At 30.1% G+C, this 17693-nt stretch overlaps 1 protein-coding gene across 1 annotated transcript; it reads right to left on the reverse strand.

Moving 5' to 3' along the window:
- Positions 1–3257: 3257 nt before the first annotated feature.
- On the reverse strand, positions 3258–6616 carry LOC114170161. The gene is made up of 7 exons (XM_028055642.1): positions 6485–6616; positions 6250–6404; positions 6038–6158; positions 5752–5931; positions 5584–5661; positions 5346–5501; positions 3258–3509 (listed from the first exon to the last, which is right to left on the reverse strand). The coding sequence occupies exons 1-7, from the start codon at positions 6614–6616 to the stop codon at positions 3258–3260; spliced, it is 1074 nt and encodes a 357-aa protein (XP_027911443.1).
- Positions 6617–17693: the final 11077 nt, after the last annotated feature.

Raw genomic sequence — 17693 nt, forward strand, 5'->3', positions numbered from 1 at the left:
AAAACTGTTGGAATAATCGGCATGCATTCACAATATTTCCAGGTTCTATAGATCTTTGTTGTATTCTAAATTCTAATTCTCGCAACAAAATTCTAATTCTCACCCTGGATTTACTTCTTGAATGAGATTCTCTGATTGGAATATCTTCTTGATAACCATCTTCTCCATATGGAAACATGAGAGGATATTGAAGTGGAATGAAAGTTGTGTGAGTTTCATGCAGTCTTGTTAATTCACCAGAACATTTTTTGACAATTATATCTCTGCCTACATCCATATTGCCAAAATCACCAACTATTAGAGCAGCTATTTCATCACATGAAGGTGTGTTGTAGACTCCAGGGTTTTTGTTTCTGCCTCTAAATAGTCTTAGTGTGAAATCTGATTCCATATGTTGCAGTGACAATTCTCTTACTCTTCTAAAATATTTCGCAAGAACATTGTGAGTGTCAATCATTTGAATCAAATCCGTAACATATGATTGATCTATATCAGATTCCTTGTTGTTAGACCTAAAACATAATAAAGAAAAGAAATGTGAACAGATGTATTTAAATATTTCATTTAAGCAAATAACTTGATCTTTTAACTAACCTGAAATGCTTCAGTCTGTTACTCATTTCATTTTCGGTATCATATATGTAAAGTTGTGCAAAGTTTGGCTTTGATCCACGTTTTGGCAATAAACTTCCAATACGATGATAGTTCTGACCATTAAGAATAAATTGTGGTGGAGCAGAACCATTGTTCATTGAAGTATCTATCTTACCACCAATTGAAGTAAATGAAAACATGCTATTGTATACTCTTATATTCTGTAAAAATAATTTTCTTCTACGATCTACACCATTTAACAAACCTTCAAGAAGATCAGGTGGTTTTTTTAATAGTGGAATTTGGACTTTTCCCTTTTGACAACATAATGAGAATTGAACTTCCTTTGATGTGTTACTTTTTTTCTGCTCTTTCTTCATACCACGTTGAGCTTGACAGTATTGGAATTCCAAGCAAGGGTCTCCAATATTGAGTAGTTATGAACATCAACATAAAGCATTAGCCTAAAATGCATATTTTATGTCTGAAATTCTGTACAATTGTGTGTCACATTACCTTGTAACTCTCCTTTGCAATACAATTCGTTTGTAATTGTAGTACTTGTACTATCTCCTACAATATTAGTAAAAGGAGAAGTAATTAATCATTTAAAAAAGGAATTTATTGACATCAATAACTTAGCAATTCAATATCTGAATTACCTTCATATGTTGTTCTTGTTGAATCATCATTTGTTGTGTCTAAACAATGTTGTTCTATTGTTGTTTCATCATCAAGATTGAATCTGTTTTGAAGTGATTGTATGACTTGAAAAGGATATTTGACAACTTTATTGTTAGAGACAGAATATGAATGATTTTGAACTGCAGATGTGGCACCTATGGAAAAGAATTATTAAAACAATTATGTTACATTTAATGTCATTTTGAGTATGAACATTTGTATATATGAGTAAGAACCTACTTACCTGCACTGCAATTGTAATTATTTTGTCCATAATTTCTGTCAATGTTATTGCTAACAACTGAAATCATTAAAAAACATTAGTAGAATCATTAGAAATCATTAAAGATGAATGTAGAAATACAGCTAAATGTAGAAATTTACCACAAGGAGTATTGTATGTTATAGTAGAAGCTGCGAATTGTGAAGTCATTAAGTTTATTTCAATTGGATCTTCAACTAAAATAGTGGAAGAATTTGATATATTGTTTTCAGACACTGCATTGAAATAAAGATTTGTTTATAATTTGTTAAAGTGATATTGCAATAATAATCTTCAAAAACAAACAAAGATAACTTACCAATTGTTGACTGAAATCTTGAAGTAATATTGTGAAAGTTGTTGTTGTTTTGCAGATCTAAAAAATGTTTATTGTAGCAGCATTGAATGTCCAACAATACACAACCATACATATGTCATTCATGTAACAACAATGTGTAAAGAAAGAGGTAAAAAGAAGAATACTTACTAAGATGCAACTCTTGTAATGGCTTCCTTTGGATAGTGTTATGGACTAATTTTTCAGATTCACTTCTTATATCTATCATTAAAACAGTAAAGATATTTGATTATCAATCTATGTTGTCAAGTTCAAATCCAAATATAAATTTTCAAATACAATTATTAAAAGAAGACTAATATTTTATACTTTGAGAAGAATGGTTGGCGATTTTTGGTTTTTTTTTTGCATTCTGTTCTTTGTAATCTGCAAAGAAGATATAAACATAGAAATACAGAATTTGTAAATAAATGTTTGATGAACAGATTGTGTAGTCAAATGATTCAAGGTATATGTTAGAAAATTACCTGAATGTTGATTACTTCTTGCATTCAACCTTTGTTGTAGCACGAACTTCCTCCTCAGCCTTGCATTTTTACAATCGTTTTCCTCCATTTCAGCAGAAAACATATGGAATACTTTCAAAGGGGTCAATGGAATAAACAAAAACAAAGATTTTACCTCTGTTTTATTACTATATTGGTGAATGATTTTCTTAAACTTTTTTTGGGAGATTGTACCTCTAATCACAATTTTGGAAACAAAAATATTTGTAATTGTAATAGGAAGCAATTGTAAGACTACAAAAAGTTTTTAGCAGTAGACTAAGATTAAAAATAGTAAGAGCATGCAGTGGTGAGTGGTAATAGATCAGAAACATTCATATATATAGTAATTCTTTGATAGTTGATTTGTTCTTACAAGGAACAAAACATTTGCTGTTTATGTAGGTACTACAACACGTCTTTTTTATGCAGTACTATATATAGTAGAACAAAGAGTACAGTTTCATACCAAGTATCTGCCATTCTTTTTTCATGATGTCTGCAAAATTATAACATATATCGATACATGTATGTTTACTTATAACATACTAAACCAACATACATCCATACATGTATGTTTACTTAGAACATATTTAATTATGTTTAATTATAACATATTTCAATATGTTAAATTAAATTATAGTATGTATCAATTAAACTCGATGAATTAAAGTTTTAGAATAAAATTTTTATTGGAATTCATAGAAATTGAGACAATGTTCAAAGAAATTTCTTTAATAACAAAATAGAACTATACATATGCCTTGCTGAAGATATAAAAACTTGTAGCTTGACAACTACCTAAGTAGCAGACATGAAAAGAAAACTAATTATAATCAAAAGTTTCAAATAACACCATAAAAGAAACTGTAAATTAAAGATTACAATATGTAAGCACTTTGACATTCTGATTGTTTTTCATCTGATCAACTTCAAACACCAGGTCAATAGATTGATCAAATCCATGAGCAGTACAAAATTCCTTCCACCCACTTCCTATTTTGTTAGACTTCTTTGGATGATTTCTCAAGAGTAGTTTGCACTTCACTATTTTGCGCAGTCCATGAAGAAGAATGTTTTTAAATCTTTCTTGACGAAGATAATTGCCAAAATCAGCTGGCAAATCCTAACACATTGAATGTAATTAAAGAATTCAATAAAAATTAATAATCAGTTTAAGATATCGATTAAATTGTTTAAAAAAATTAGAAGACATAAATATAAATATAACTGAAATGAATCTCACTAGATGGCTAGCATGGCATTGGTTTGGATTCAGAAATATGCAAAAATGCAACTTCGATCCATTGAAAAGTGGTTCATTTGCTTGAAGTCTTTTAAGAAAATGTCCAATAGATAAAGGTTTGCATTTACTTGGAAAAACAGTGATGTGGAAGCAAGAATGACCAACATATCCAAAATAAATAGTGTGGTTATCGTGTAGTTCATAAAGTTCCCTTAAATCATTCCATCCTCCAATTAGCATTGGTTTTTGTAAATTCTTGTTATAAGTGACGACATGTCTATTGCCTTCTTCATCTGTTAAAGTCCATTGACGATCAAGATCGTGATCATACAGAATGGCGAATGCACAATCCACAAACCCAACCACCTCCAAAGATATAATTTTTTTGAACAACAACATGGATTAGTTGAAGAAAAAATGATAATATACTTTAAAATCCGTGACAAAATAAGAAGAGTAGAAGAATTTTTGTAAAACCAAAAATTTATACAAATATTTACCAAAGATGTACCTCATCCTGAAGGTGAATAATAGAGAACTGGTACCTACTCATTCTATTAATAACTTCTTCTTCAATGAAGTTGTTCTCCATTTGCTTGGACTTTCGGAATGGAAGTAAAAATAGAGTTGGAAAAATGGAGAATATGATGGAACTTATCTTGAAGTGTGGTTTTGATGGTAGAATGCAGATGAACATTTATAGAGCAAAAATCCCACATGAAAAGACGGGACGATTACAATTAGATTTCAAAACAGTAATGTAATTATTACTTTGGAAAACGGGCACACCATTAAAAGGACAATATAAAATTATAAAGATATTACGTTATAAAATATTTTTTAAATATAATAATATCATAATATAATATAATATATAATAAAATAAAGATATTTATTTATAATATTAAATATGGTGGATAGAATAAAGTAACAACAAAAATGTAATATATATATATATATATATATATATATATTATATTAGGAACAATCGAATAGAAATTGACGTAGTAAGTTAATATATAATAATTGGTTGTAAATTTATGAAATATTAAATTTTACTTGTATATATATATATATATATATATATAAATTAAAATGGAATTTATTTAATAAACTTGGTAACCATTACAAAGAAAAATGATTCAAATTTGTGTATGGCAGCCAATTTTGTTGTCATAACTTAAAATGTGTCAACATTTAATTAGTTTGCCAAATATATATTATTTATGAAAAGCAATGTAAATAAGAAATGACAATTTCTAAATTCGGTTATTTAAGAAAAAGATATCATGCATTTATGAAAACAAATATAACTAATAAATTGGAATTTCTAAATAAGTTTTTGATAAAAGTTATTTGATTATACTTTCAATAATTGATGGTAAAAAATAATATCAATTTTGATAAGTTTTGATGTAGCTGGCAGTCAAGTTTGTTGACAATACTTGAAAAATGTCAACAATATTTTACAAACCAGCGGATGAAAAAAATAAAATTATACAATTTGTAACAAATAAAAGCATAATATAGTTATCATCAAATTAAACATCAAAGTTATAGTTTAAAGGAAATTGAAGACAGAACCATGCGTAGACATATTACAGTCCCAAATTGTCAAACATAAAAGAAATTGTCTTTAAATATTAAAACTAAAATGATTTATTGTTTGATTGATTTTTCCTTCTTAATATTTCTTTTTAGCAGCTTCAGTGGAACAGTGTCTTCTTCGATAGATTCAAGTGATGCAGTCTTCTTTGCAGATTCTCTCTTAAGTGAACTATTACCATCCTCATTCGTAGCAATATCTTTGATTAAGTCAGAAGATTGGGATGCACACTCAATTGTTTCTTTGGTAAATCTGACTAATAAATCCTATAGTACAAGTTAAAAACAAATAACATTAATAAAATAATACGTCATTAACAAAAAATTGAAATTTATGAAATTTGTATACCTCTGCAATATCAACAGTAGACTCATTGACTACACGCTGTTTTTCCCTACTAAACTCACCATTGCCAGCATAAACATCCTTCAAGAAGGTTAAGAAAATTAAATGATTAAGAACTTAAATATATGTAAATTCTTGAATGTAAACTGTATATTTAAAGTTATATATTACCACAGATTTCATCGAAGAATCATTGAACTTCTGAATTATATCATCATCAAGACATACTTTCTTCACTGTGAAAGACTGTTCAAGTTTGAAAGTTTGATCGTTCCTACTTTCAACTTTAAACAGCAGACTTTTATCAACTAACTCATCAAACTCCTTAGGAAAATTTCCAGAACCATTCATCTACGATAACAAAATAATTTAATATCATATTAAAAGAGATATATCGCACTGTGCTTATTTATGTATATATATATATATATATAAGTTGATATATTGAAGAGTATACCTTATCATGAGTCTCTAACATATCAGCACAAGTTTTTTTGAAAAGGGTGGTTGCATCCCTATCAAACAGAACAAATGTGGTGGAACCGGATGAGTCAATAACTCGAAGCTTAATCCTATATCTGTAAAATATATAACAGTATTAATTCACAAAAGTGTAAATTATAATCATATATGTAAATGGGCATTAAGTTTAATAAAGTTAAAGTTAACCTTGGAAAGACTTTTATAACATGCTTGTTACACTTCTCACAAAAGAACATCTTTGAATCTGGATAAACAGCTTTGTTGCAAACACAAGCCGTATACCACCAGTCATCCTCATCCAAGATATGGTTAATGGTTCCAAACAATATGTAAGTGGCAACCTTTGAATATATAAAAGATTAATGAAAACAGGTATTGAGAACAACAAAATTTCATGAAAGAATTTAGAAGTCATTCTAACCTCTTTACAATCTTTAAGACCTTGAATGGTCGTCCTAGGTGTAAGAGTTAAAAAGTCTTCTTCCACAGTATGTTTGGAAGTCTGAGAGAGCTGCGTTAATCCTTGAGAGGGAGATTCATTGTTCTCAAACATTCTGTGCAATAGAAATTAAAGTTACAAAAATGGATTAACTAAAAAATTATCAAGTATTTCAATAAATGAATAACAATTTTAACATTACCTTGATTTAAGTTCAGATGCCTCCTTGAAGTTAACATTGTACTTAATCCTAGTGCAGAACTTGCAATTTTGAAGTTGAACCTTATCTAAATTTAAAAAGATAGTGTATGTCAAAGTACCATGGAAAAAATTGTAATATAACAAAACTAAAAAGAAGTCACAGAAGTTTACCTTGAAAAGTTTTGAGTTTCGCAAATTATATACTTATAGCACAATTTTGTACTTGTCCACTTGAAAGAAATACATTCAGTTCATCCACATAAATACCAAACAAAGTACATTCTATTCGAAACCTAAACATTCAATAAATGTTATGTGAAATCATTATTTAAACAGAAATAAAAAGGTATGTAGTATAGCATAGAAATAAAATACCCATCAGGTTCTATTGCAATGACATTTAATTTTGTTGTCTTTCCATCAACTTGCAATTCTCTTTCAGTACCCACTCCGACCTGTAATCCCAATATATCTAAATAAAAAATAATAGAAGTCATAACATATAAGGTCAAAATAATTGTTGAGAACTAAAAAATATGAATGGTAGAAAAACAAAAAATATTAACTTACCAACTAAATAATCAATATCAAATCCAGTGGTTGTCAATAATGACAAAGGTGTGTATTGTGGTTTCAGATCAAGAACCAAGTTACCATCAAGCAAACTAACTTTGGTACCAAACTGGAAATTAATCTTATAAGGGTGGTGCGTAGTTCTGTATATTCCAGAATTGGGAGCAACACTGAAATTTTAAATGGCATAAACATGACCTTCAGAAATTTCAGTCTGAAATTTGTAAATTAGAGTACGTCTGATGGAAGCATGTATTTTAGAACCCTGAAATAGCTCAATATAATAAATATAAAGATGTTTAAGATACACATATTTTGTTCATAACAATGATGGTAAATAATTAGAAGAATAATAACCTCTTTGTCTTGAATAACCAACTCCATGGAAAAAGGACACCTCTGTTTAGTGAAATCTGGAACGAACCATGAACGTATCACCCTAACGATGATATTCCAGTTCTCCTTTTCTAGAGTAACTTGGCTTACATTTTGACTTTGCTTTTGAACTTCAGAGAGAGACGTGTTGATCTCAACACAAAGATATTGAAGAAATGAGAAGTAAAAAAGTGAGTATTAGATTGGTGACATATTTAAACTCACATAAAGAAGATAATAATTAATTCTAAAAGATTTAATTCAGAAAAATAAAATAAATAAAAATAAATAAAAGGTTCAAAGCAGCTATAGAGTAATATACATCTTTTTGGTCAAGGACAGTAAGAAAAAGATAACATGGATTTGGCAATTTTTGAAAAAGTAAAGGTTCATAGGTTATTGGATTATAAACTTTGAAATGGTTAAGGAAAGCAAGAAGTACAAAAGCATTAAGTAATCTGCAAACATGGAGTAATAGACATGAGATGTTAATAGAAAAAAAAAATTGACCTACATTTACAGAAATCATACTATCAATTTTTTGTGAAAACTGCGAAAAACAGTTATTGATGTCAGAAACCAGTAATCTGTTGCAATTGATTTTTTCACAAGTTTCATATAAAAGGAAAATAAAAGAAAAAAAGCATTTTGATGAAGATGAACCATGAACAACTTACTTTTAAATGATAACATTACCTCTTGGCGTGATGTATTGAGCAGTGAACCATTAATTGAATCACTAATATGGAAAAAATGAAGATCTGCAAAAAAGTATGGGTGTATAAACAAATAATTTTAAGAAAGAAGCAATGTGCGAAGATGTTTTTTCAGGATTTGTTAACAAATGGACAAACCCTACAACTGTACAAAAGAACATATGAACTGCTACGCTTCATGTATTACTATATTTGTTAACAAAAACAAATCAAGTACCTACCTTTGGTGGAAGATGGTTTGTATGAATCCAGACTTGGCAAAGAAAAGAGAAAAGTTATTTGGATGAATAATAATTAATTAAATTGTACAAAAAGAGAACAAAAAAGTGTACTACACAATATACTTGATTATAACAAAATAGATACAAATTAGATGACATACAATAGTGCGAGAAACTTCCTGGAGAAGACAAATGTGTTGGATGAATTAATTTAATAATATATAATATCAAATATTCAAAAAAACTATATTCGTATAAAAAAAAGGTAATCATATCAGGGATTGGTACGACAGAAAAAAATGTGGAAAGAATTAATAAAGGTACTCGAGCAGTGCAGAAGTCATATCGATCTACTTTTTTAAAATCATATTAAGTTTTAGTTGAAATTTTAAAAAATGAGATGTATCTGAAATAAATCCTGGTCATATCTTTTAAAATATAAAATTTATTTGAAAAAGGCTTAATGAATGATATGACATTTGGGGGTCTGACATGAATTAAATGGCAAAGATATTCGTATATGGAAGAAGATATGTAGCAGTTAAAATTATATCAGATTTAAAAAGTTGTATTTACCAAATATATATATATATATATATATATATATATATATATATATATATATATATATATATATATATAATCTAATAAATGTCTATAATAATTCATACAAAATATTACAGTGGCCATACAAAATAAGTAATCCGTTAAAATAATAATTGTTCAGGGATGATTTCAGTGGCCATGATAAGAGTCATATATATTAAGCAGCACATTGAAATCGTTGTTTGCTTTTTCACCGTCAACCTCAAGAAGTATTATATCTCTTTCCTCTAGTCCATGTAGTTCACAAAACTTTTTCCATCCACTGCCAATCTTCACCGATCTAGCTCTAATTAACAACTTGCATTGCACTTCTGCTTTTGGACCGTAAAGCACAATTTCTGTGAAATTACTATTGCGAAAATACTTACATAGGTATGAATTCAAATCCTGCGGAAACAAAAAATATATATATTAAAGCGAAGATTAAAAAAAGACATAAATAATGGTATACAGATTACAAAGAAAAAGGTAAGAAAGGTCACCAGAGAGCTTGATTTGCAGTTGTATTTAGAAAGGCGGAACTCAAAGTGAATTAATTTTGACGTTGTGAGTGGAAGATTTGATCGAACATGACTTTGAAATTTTTGCAAAGTTGTTTCTAAACAGTGATCATAAAGGTGTATTTCAAAAACAGAATTTCCAGTATGCCTTAAGTAACATAGTCTCGGTGGTTTTAAATCATAGAATTTTCTTATATCACACCAGCCATCAGTAATCCTCGGATTATAAATATCCATGTTGAAGGTAACATGGTGCATATTACCCTTGTTATCAGAAATTGTCCAAACTGGACCCAGTTCACGTTCTAATGTAATGACAAACAATCGGTTGACGTCACCAAAATCCTTGACAAAAAAGAAAGTTCATCAAAAATATATTATTTAAATTCAACAGAGAATAATAATGGTGAATAATTTATAACTGATGAATTAAAAAAAATCTGTTCTTCGATGAACATAGTAAATAATCCACCCTTCCACTTGGTTGCAAGTATGGATTGATCACCCAATATGCATTGTTTCGTCGTCATCTAAGTAGATGGTATAAAATATTTAAAAAACATTGAAAAACAGAGAACATGATGATCTGAGAAGTGTAGTTCATAAAAAGGTAAAAGTTTAACATAGTTATGATGAAAAACAGAATATCACGAAACAAATTTTTTTCATGTGGACTGTGAAGAGAAGTGTAGTTCATAAAAAGTTAAAAGTTTAACATGAATACCTTTATGTAATGGAGAAGAAGTGGGTGATGATGAAACAGAGAATATGATAAAAAAGGAAAATGATGATGATGATGAAACATAGAAGATGATGAAACAGAAAAGATGATGAAACATAAAAGCGTGTTGTTCATAAAAATATAAAAGTTAAACATGCATACCTTTGTGTAATGGAAAGCACTTTTGTATCTGATATATAGAAAGATTAACCCAGATGAGTATGAGAAAAATAAGATAAGTTGAAAATTGTAGAGGAAGGTGCGTTTTTGGACTGTGAAGAGAGGTATTTGTAATAGTCTAATGGAAAAGAAGATGGTGAGGATAGAGCAGTTTAAAAATGTTTGTCTAATGGGAAAGAAAATGGTGAGGATGAAACAGAGAAGATGATAAAGAAAAAAGATAATGTTGATGAAACATAGAAGATGATGAACAGAAGCATAGGTCATAAAAGTGTAATAATTATACATGCATACCTTTTGTGTAATGGAGAAGCAATTCTGGAAATCTGATCTAAACAGATGAACACAGATGAGTATCCTTGAAAGAAGATAACTTGTAAATTGTAAACGTAGCAGCGTTGTTTGAATGTGAAGAGATGTAGCGGTAATCAAAGCGTTTTAGTGTTGATTACGTAAAGCAATCATGATTTTCGTCTTGAGAAGTGTTTGAATGTGAAGAGATGTAATGGTAATCAAAGAGTTTTAGTGTTGATTACGTAGAGCAATCATGATTATCGTCTTGAGAATTGTTTGAATGTGAAGAGATGTAGCGGTAATCAAAGCGTTTTAGTGTTTTAGTGTTTTAGTGTTGATTACGTAGAGCAATCATGATTATCGTCTTGAGAATTGTTTAAATGTGAAGAGATGTAGCGGTAATCAAAGCGTTTTAATGTTGATTACGTAGAGCAATCATGATTATCATCTTGAGAAGTGTTGATAACTCTGGACAGTGCAATTAATTTTACCTTGAGAAATGAAAAGAAATTTTAAAAAATGAAACGTTTCTTGGCTTCTGATTTATTATTTAATATTGGAATATGAAAAACGTTTCTTCTTATATTTTGAGAACAATCAAAATAAAAACGACTTCTGGGTTTAAACCTCTAAAAAAATGAATGAAATAGATAGATCTGACAAATAATAAGAAGAAATGAGTTGTTCGGTTGAGAAAACTCTAAATAAAATCGACTTCTGGTTTTAAACCTGTAAAAAAACGCATGAAAAAGTTAGATATCACAAAATATAAGAAGAAGATGAGTTTTTTGGTTGAGAAAACTCAAAATAAAATCGACTTCTGGGTTAAAACCTATAAAAAATGCATGAAAAATTTAGATCTCAGAAAATATAAGAAGAAAATGAGTTGTTCGGTTGAGAAAACTCAAAATAAAATCGACTTCTGGGGTTAAACCTGTAAAAAAAGGCATGAGAAAGTTAGATCTGACAAAATATAAGAAGAAAAATAGATGTTAGATTCACAAAAATCAAAATAAAAACGACTTTTGGGTTTAAACCTGTAACAAAACGCTTCAAAAAGTTAGATCTGAAAAAATATAAGAAGAAAATTAGTTGCTTGATTGAGAAAGGTGATATATTCAGATCTTCTTATTTGAAACAGCTGAAAAGAGGAAGATGAAGAGGTGTTGTCTGTGCGTGAGAAAAATAGAGAAAAGAGGAAGGTTGACAAGAAGCTAAAGAGTGTAGACTGGGAAAGAAAGGAGAAGAAAAGAGAGAGAGAGAGAGAGAGAGAGAGAGAGAAAGAAACTTTTTGAACCTGATAATGTGAGCATTTTGAATTTTTTTAAAACGCTGTAAATTCTGGTTGATTGACACGTTAGCAATTTTACCTTTTGTAGAATGAAAAATTTGAATTCAAGTGGATCAGATATATTATTTTATAGAGAAAGTTTCCATTTGTTAGTTTAGAATTGTATATAGTATTAGATTTTGTTTAATAATTCCAATAATTTTTTTTATCAATGACAACTTCTTCATATTCAACAAAAACAGTGTACCATAGATAAATGTTAGAAAGAGATCTCGTTCCTCTAACCCTACTAGAAAAATTGGATTTATCAGTAGAATATACCGAGAGATTAAAATTCATCAATAATATGTAATTATCAAGAGAAATTAGCGACGTATTGGTGAATTTATGGATCAAATATCCATTGGTAATATTCATTGATAAGGTTGTAATAATTGTTTATCGACGAATAATTGTTGATAGATTGGTATGGCAAAATTGAAATGAAATTTTGTGACATGTCTTCTTCCTCCATTCCAACCTCATTTAGTGTTTCCCTTGTTGGGAATCTAAGTATGAATCTAAGTCCCATATTGGCTAGAAATGAGAAAGTAGAACACACTAGTGCAGAATTTCCTTTTTACCTCGCCTTATATGCCTCGGTTGGCCAGGAACCGAAGCATATAATGGTGCGGTGGCATTTTTGTAATTCCAGCCAAGTTTTATGCCTCGGTTCAGCTAACACCCGAAGCCAAAGACAGCTATAGGCCTCGGTTCGCGCAAAACTGGTGCCAAAGAGTGCTATAGGCCTCGGTCCAATAAGACCCGAAGCCAAAAAGGGACTGCATTTTTGAAAAAGTGAAGTAGACGTTAGGTGTTTGGCCTCGGTCCAACAAGACCCGATGCCAAAAGGGAGTATATGGCTTCGGTTGTTAGAGGAACCGAAGCCATAGGGTTTATTTAGGGTTTTAATTTCGCGAACTCTTCTTCTTCCTCGCGCCTCTACAACTCTTTCCTCTCTCCTTCGACCACTACAACCACGCGAACGCGAACGCGAACCCTCTCTGTGCTGCACCTCCCGTCACCGTCGCGTCGCTCTTTCGTCTCCTTGAAGAAGTCCTTTCGATCCCAAGGCAATGGTTCAGGCGGCATCAAAACCAACCCAATAGCATGGGCAGCCATAGAAAACAAAACCTAGGGTTCACCATAAAGCAAACTGCAGCGGCGCGAATGCGACCTCCGTTTCCAGATCCGACGACCTAGGGTTTGCAGGGCTGAGCCACACGACGCCGTTCAGCGAGATCACAGAGATATGGATTCAGACCAAAACTGTAGTGTTTTTAAAACCTTATATTTTTGTTGTAAAATCAGTTTTGGGGAAGGGTAAATCTTCCTCAAATCTGGTCTTGATTGTGTTTTTCCTATCATGTTTAATTTTTGAAGATGGTGTTTTTTGTTTGTGGATTTGTTTCGCAAGATTTACAGCACTTGGAATTTTCATCTCAAAATTGTGGCTGCTGGTGCTGCTGCTTTATCACCTTCCTTGTTGCTGTGAAAAATTGCAGACAAATATTTTTCCTGCTACTGAAATTGTAATGGTGATGCAGTTGTTGTGAATTAAAAAATCTTGATGCTGTGACAGGGAAATACAATAACTCCAAAAACCTTGACAATGCGGTGATGGTGAGCCACCGTTGCAGCTTTTAATTAATTAATTTTTTTTGACACAATGGCATCGGTTCACATTAAAACAGAGGTAGAAGAGTATCTCTATGGCTTCGGTTCAGACCCGAGGCCAAAAGCCATCCCTTTTGGCCTCACCCTAATATACCTCGGTTCTGGAACCGAGGCAGAATATAAAAAACAACCGGGGCCAAAAGCCCTTACTGCACTGGTAACACTATATAAGAATAAAGACCCCATAAACCCATTGCCTTAAGATTTTCGGTTGAGAGTGGTGTCAATGCTTTATGTGGTTGGGCTCAAGTCTCATTGGTGTTGTATCTCTCCTTCCAGTGAAAGAACCCCTTCTATAGACCGAACAAGTGGTATTAGAACCAGCAGAAAATGAGTAGTCAAAACCCCCTCTATAGACCTAACATCCCTCTCCCCATTCCAATAATTAGGGATCCCTCAAATCGACCATTTCCAACCTCGATTCGTGCTCCCATATTTTTGTTTGTCCTCATATCTCGTGGAAGTAAGGTTTTCTTCATCCCCTTTTGTTTTATTCATTAGAGGGATTCATTGATGATATATGGTTGTGGTTCATAGTGAAAATGGAAAACATCGTCCTTCTTACTTACCAACATTTTTCACGTGCTACACATGAATCTAGGTTGGACATTGCATAAACCTGTAATTGAACAAGCAAATTAAAATGATTTTAACTTAATATGTCAAAACCCAACCAAATATATCAGGAACTCAAATAATAAATATCAATATCAATGTTACAAATCCCTCACCCCCAACATTGAGAAAATAAAAAATATTAGAGTCCTTCTTTAGTTCTATCATTTAAACCGTGAAACCATAATAAATCTATGAACGAAAATCCATAGCGTACACAGATGTACACTAAACAAGTACTTAAAGATAAATGACGAAATAAGACAACATTGATCTTACATAGTGTTATGTTTATATATATATATATATATATATATATATATATATATATATATATATATATATATATATATATATATATATATATATATATAAATAACAATATTATTTTTATACATATAAAATATTTAATATTATTTTTATTCTAAAATCTTAAAACAACGTGAATACGAGTCTTTTATCTTGTATAATATTTAAATTAAAAGTAATTAAAATTGACTTTAATAATTTTACCATCAGTTATAATAAATCGACATTATAGCGCTGAATTCTACATCGGTCGACCAAAAAAAATACTTGCGATTGAAACAGCAACATATTTAACTTATGTTAAAAATTAAAATTTTAATAGTAAAAGAAGTTGTTCTTTACCAATGTTAAGATAGTGCATCTCTTTGTCGAAGAAAAGTATACTTTCACAAAGAAAAATACTTTTATTTGACAATCGTTACATTCACATATTTTTACCTTGATTGGAAATGGGGTCCTACTTTATCAAATATTATTAAAATCATGGTGCGAAATGGGAGTATTTGAAACATGGTGTCAAGATATTTCCAACGTACATATATATAACTATGTTAAAAATAAATATGGGAGGCAATAAAACATAAAAATAAATGATAAAATACAATTTTCAAATCTTTTACATTGATATATTTAATAATTTTTAAAAGAATTATATTAAATAAAAAATAAAACGTCATGAAGAAATATATAAAATAAGTTTCCTTCATCTGATCTCTATAATTTGTTTTTCTTCTATTCATTCAGTTTTTTACTCACATCTTACAATTTTCATAAAGTAATATTTTCTAATAAATAATTTATAATTTAATTCAATGAAAACCAATTCATATGAACCAAAACGATAGAGAGTGAGTCCAGTGAAAGTTATACAAGGGACTACACTGAGTGGGTTGAGGAACCTAAGATGATTGAAATGGATAACATTATTAGAAATGTTGATAAAAAATAAGATAGAATGATTATTAAAAGAAGATTATCAGATGATAAAACCAGCCAAGAAAATCACCATAACCTAACAGCATCCAGAAGCAAAAAAGTATCCAATAGCCATCTAAGTTTTGTAGACTGCAGAGGCCCTTTTGACATTCTTTGGTATAGCATCCAATGGTGTGTGCACCAGAAAGAGCTCCCAGATCTTTAAGGTCAAGTCCATGAGCTTGGAAATTTCAAAGACGCTCTCAGTGTGCAGGGAAACTTTGCGGACAGAAGACTGAAACAATAAATTATTAAAAGGTTAAAATGCAATATTCATTAGTTGTATTTATAGAAAACAAAGATCAGAATATAATTATAAAATAAAACTGAACCAAACAATATTGAAAAGAACAATTACTATATTTAGGGATCTCAAAAAAATCCGTACATGCGAGTATTCGCAGCTAAAACCTGCAACAGGTAGAAAATAAATATTGTAAATGAATACTCGCAGGTAACGGGTACGGGTATTTTTAATACATGCATGTTAACGAAGCGATACAGGTATCATAGTATTCGAATTCGTACTCGTAGATACTCGTATCCGCTATACTCTAATTTAAATTTAAAAACAAGTAAAAAAAATATGATTAAAATACTAACATATTGATTTTGAATGAGTTGTTTTTTTATCAATTAGTTTTAAAAAAAATTCATGTCTTTGTAAAATGTCATTCAACACTATTTAAATGAATTATTTGGACTTTGTTTAAGATTTATGAATGTTATGTATTGTATTTTATTTGAATTTACGAATTAAAATATGTTATTAAATATGTTTTTTTTTTAAATACTCACGGGTACCTGTAGATATCTGTGAATATTAAAAAATTATGCGGATACCCGACGAATATGGATACAGGTACGAGGCAAATATTTATTTAACAGATAAGATATCGATGAATTACTATCCGTACTCTACTCGCGCCGTTCACATTCCCAACTATATCAATCAATAAAATTAGGAAAAGATATGATAAAGAGAAAATTTTCTCCTGTACCTTCTAGCATAGGTTACACTTGAACAACTCTTTCATTTTAATCACATCCATATTTAATAGTGGTTTTGGTATAAAAAAAAGGAAAATCAATACAATAAGAAGTTAAATACCTTAAATCAAACTATTATTGGAAAACACTCCATCTCTGTTTTACCAAGTAGAAAAACCACACCGCTTCAACTTGTAGGGATATCAAAAGAGAGTACAAAATTATATTAAACCTAAAATTTAAAAAGTAGAGAAAAAACACCAGAAGAAAGAGAGAAAGAAGAATATGAAAAGAGAGAAACATGAAAAAAAAAAAAAAAAAACGCGTACCACAAAATTGCCAATTTGAAATTTGTTTGACAATTTGAAATCACAAACAAATTTGAAAGTCAATTTGAGCATCAAGATCGCGTACTCGCAGTCGCACCCAATACTCCAAACTCTCCAAATCAATTTGAAAGTTTTTGGAAAAAAAGAGTCTAAAACTCAAAGCCAGCTGAATAACCTAATTCACACCCAACTAAAATAAAATAATATAAAATCTGCGGTTGAAATAACTGGAAGAAAGTTTTTTATTTTTCAGCAGTTTAACATAAATGGTAGAAATACACAGTTAATAAACAATGCATTTTTTGTAGTGATTACAAGTAATAGTTTTGTTCTGTGTGACTCATGCTTAAGTTATTTTCTTTATTTCTAGTTTAAATTGTTTTTATTGAACACTCTATAATTTATATGTCACATTTAGAGTAATTTGACGTCGTACCTAAAACATATGAGATTCAAAACCAAATCTGCATTGGCAATCTATGATTCTTACATGATATTGCGGGGACAGTTCATATTCCTCCTTGAACTCGAATGTATTTAACGTGCGCAATCTTTCCCAGTCTTCACCTTCTTGTTTCT

Source organism: Vigna unguiculata, chromosome 11 (assembly GCF_004118075.2).
Source record: "Vigna unguiculata cultivar IT97K-499-35 chromosome 11, ASM411807v1, whole genome shotgun sequence".
NCBI classification, from domain to species: Eukaryota; Viridiplantae; Streptophyta; class Magnoliopsida; order Fabales; family Fabaceae; genus Vigna; species Vigna unguiculata.

Excerpts from the sequence above, each read along its gene's own strand:
- LOC114170161 (XM_028055642.1), bottom strand. The coding sequence starts at position 6,616 with ATGTTTGAGAACAATGAATCTCCCTCTCAAGGATTAACGCAGCTCTCT. Across the intron at positions 6,159-6,249 it reads GTTATAAAAGTCTTTCCAAG|ATATAGGATTAAGCTTCGAG; the intron begins GTTAACTTTAAC and ends TATATTTTACAG. Across the intron at positions 5,502-5,583 it reads CTACTGTTGATATTGCAGAG|GATTTATTAGTCAGATTTAC; the intron begins GTATACAAATTT and ends CTTGTACTATAG.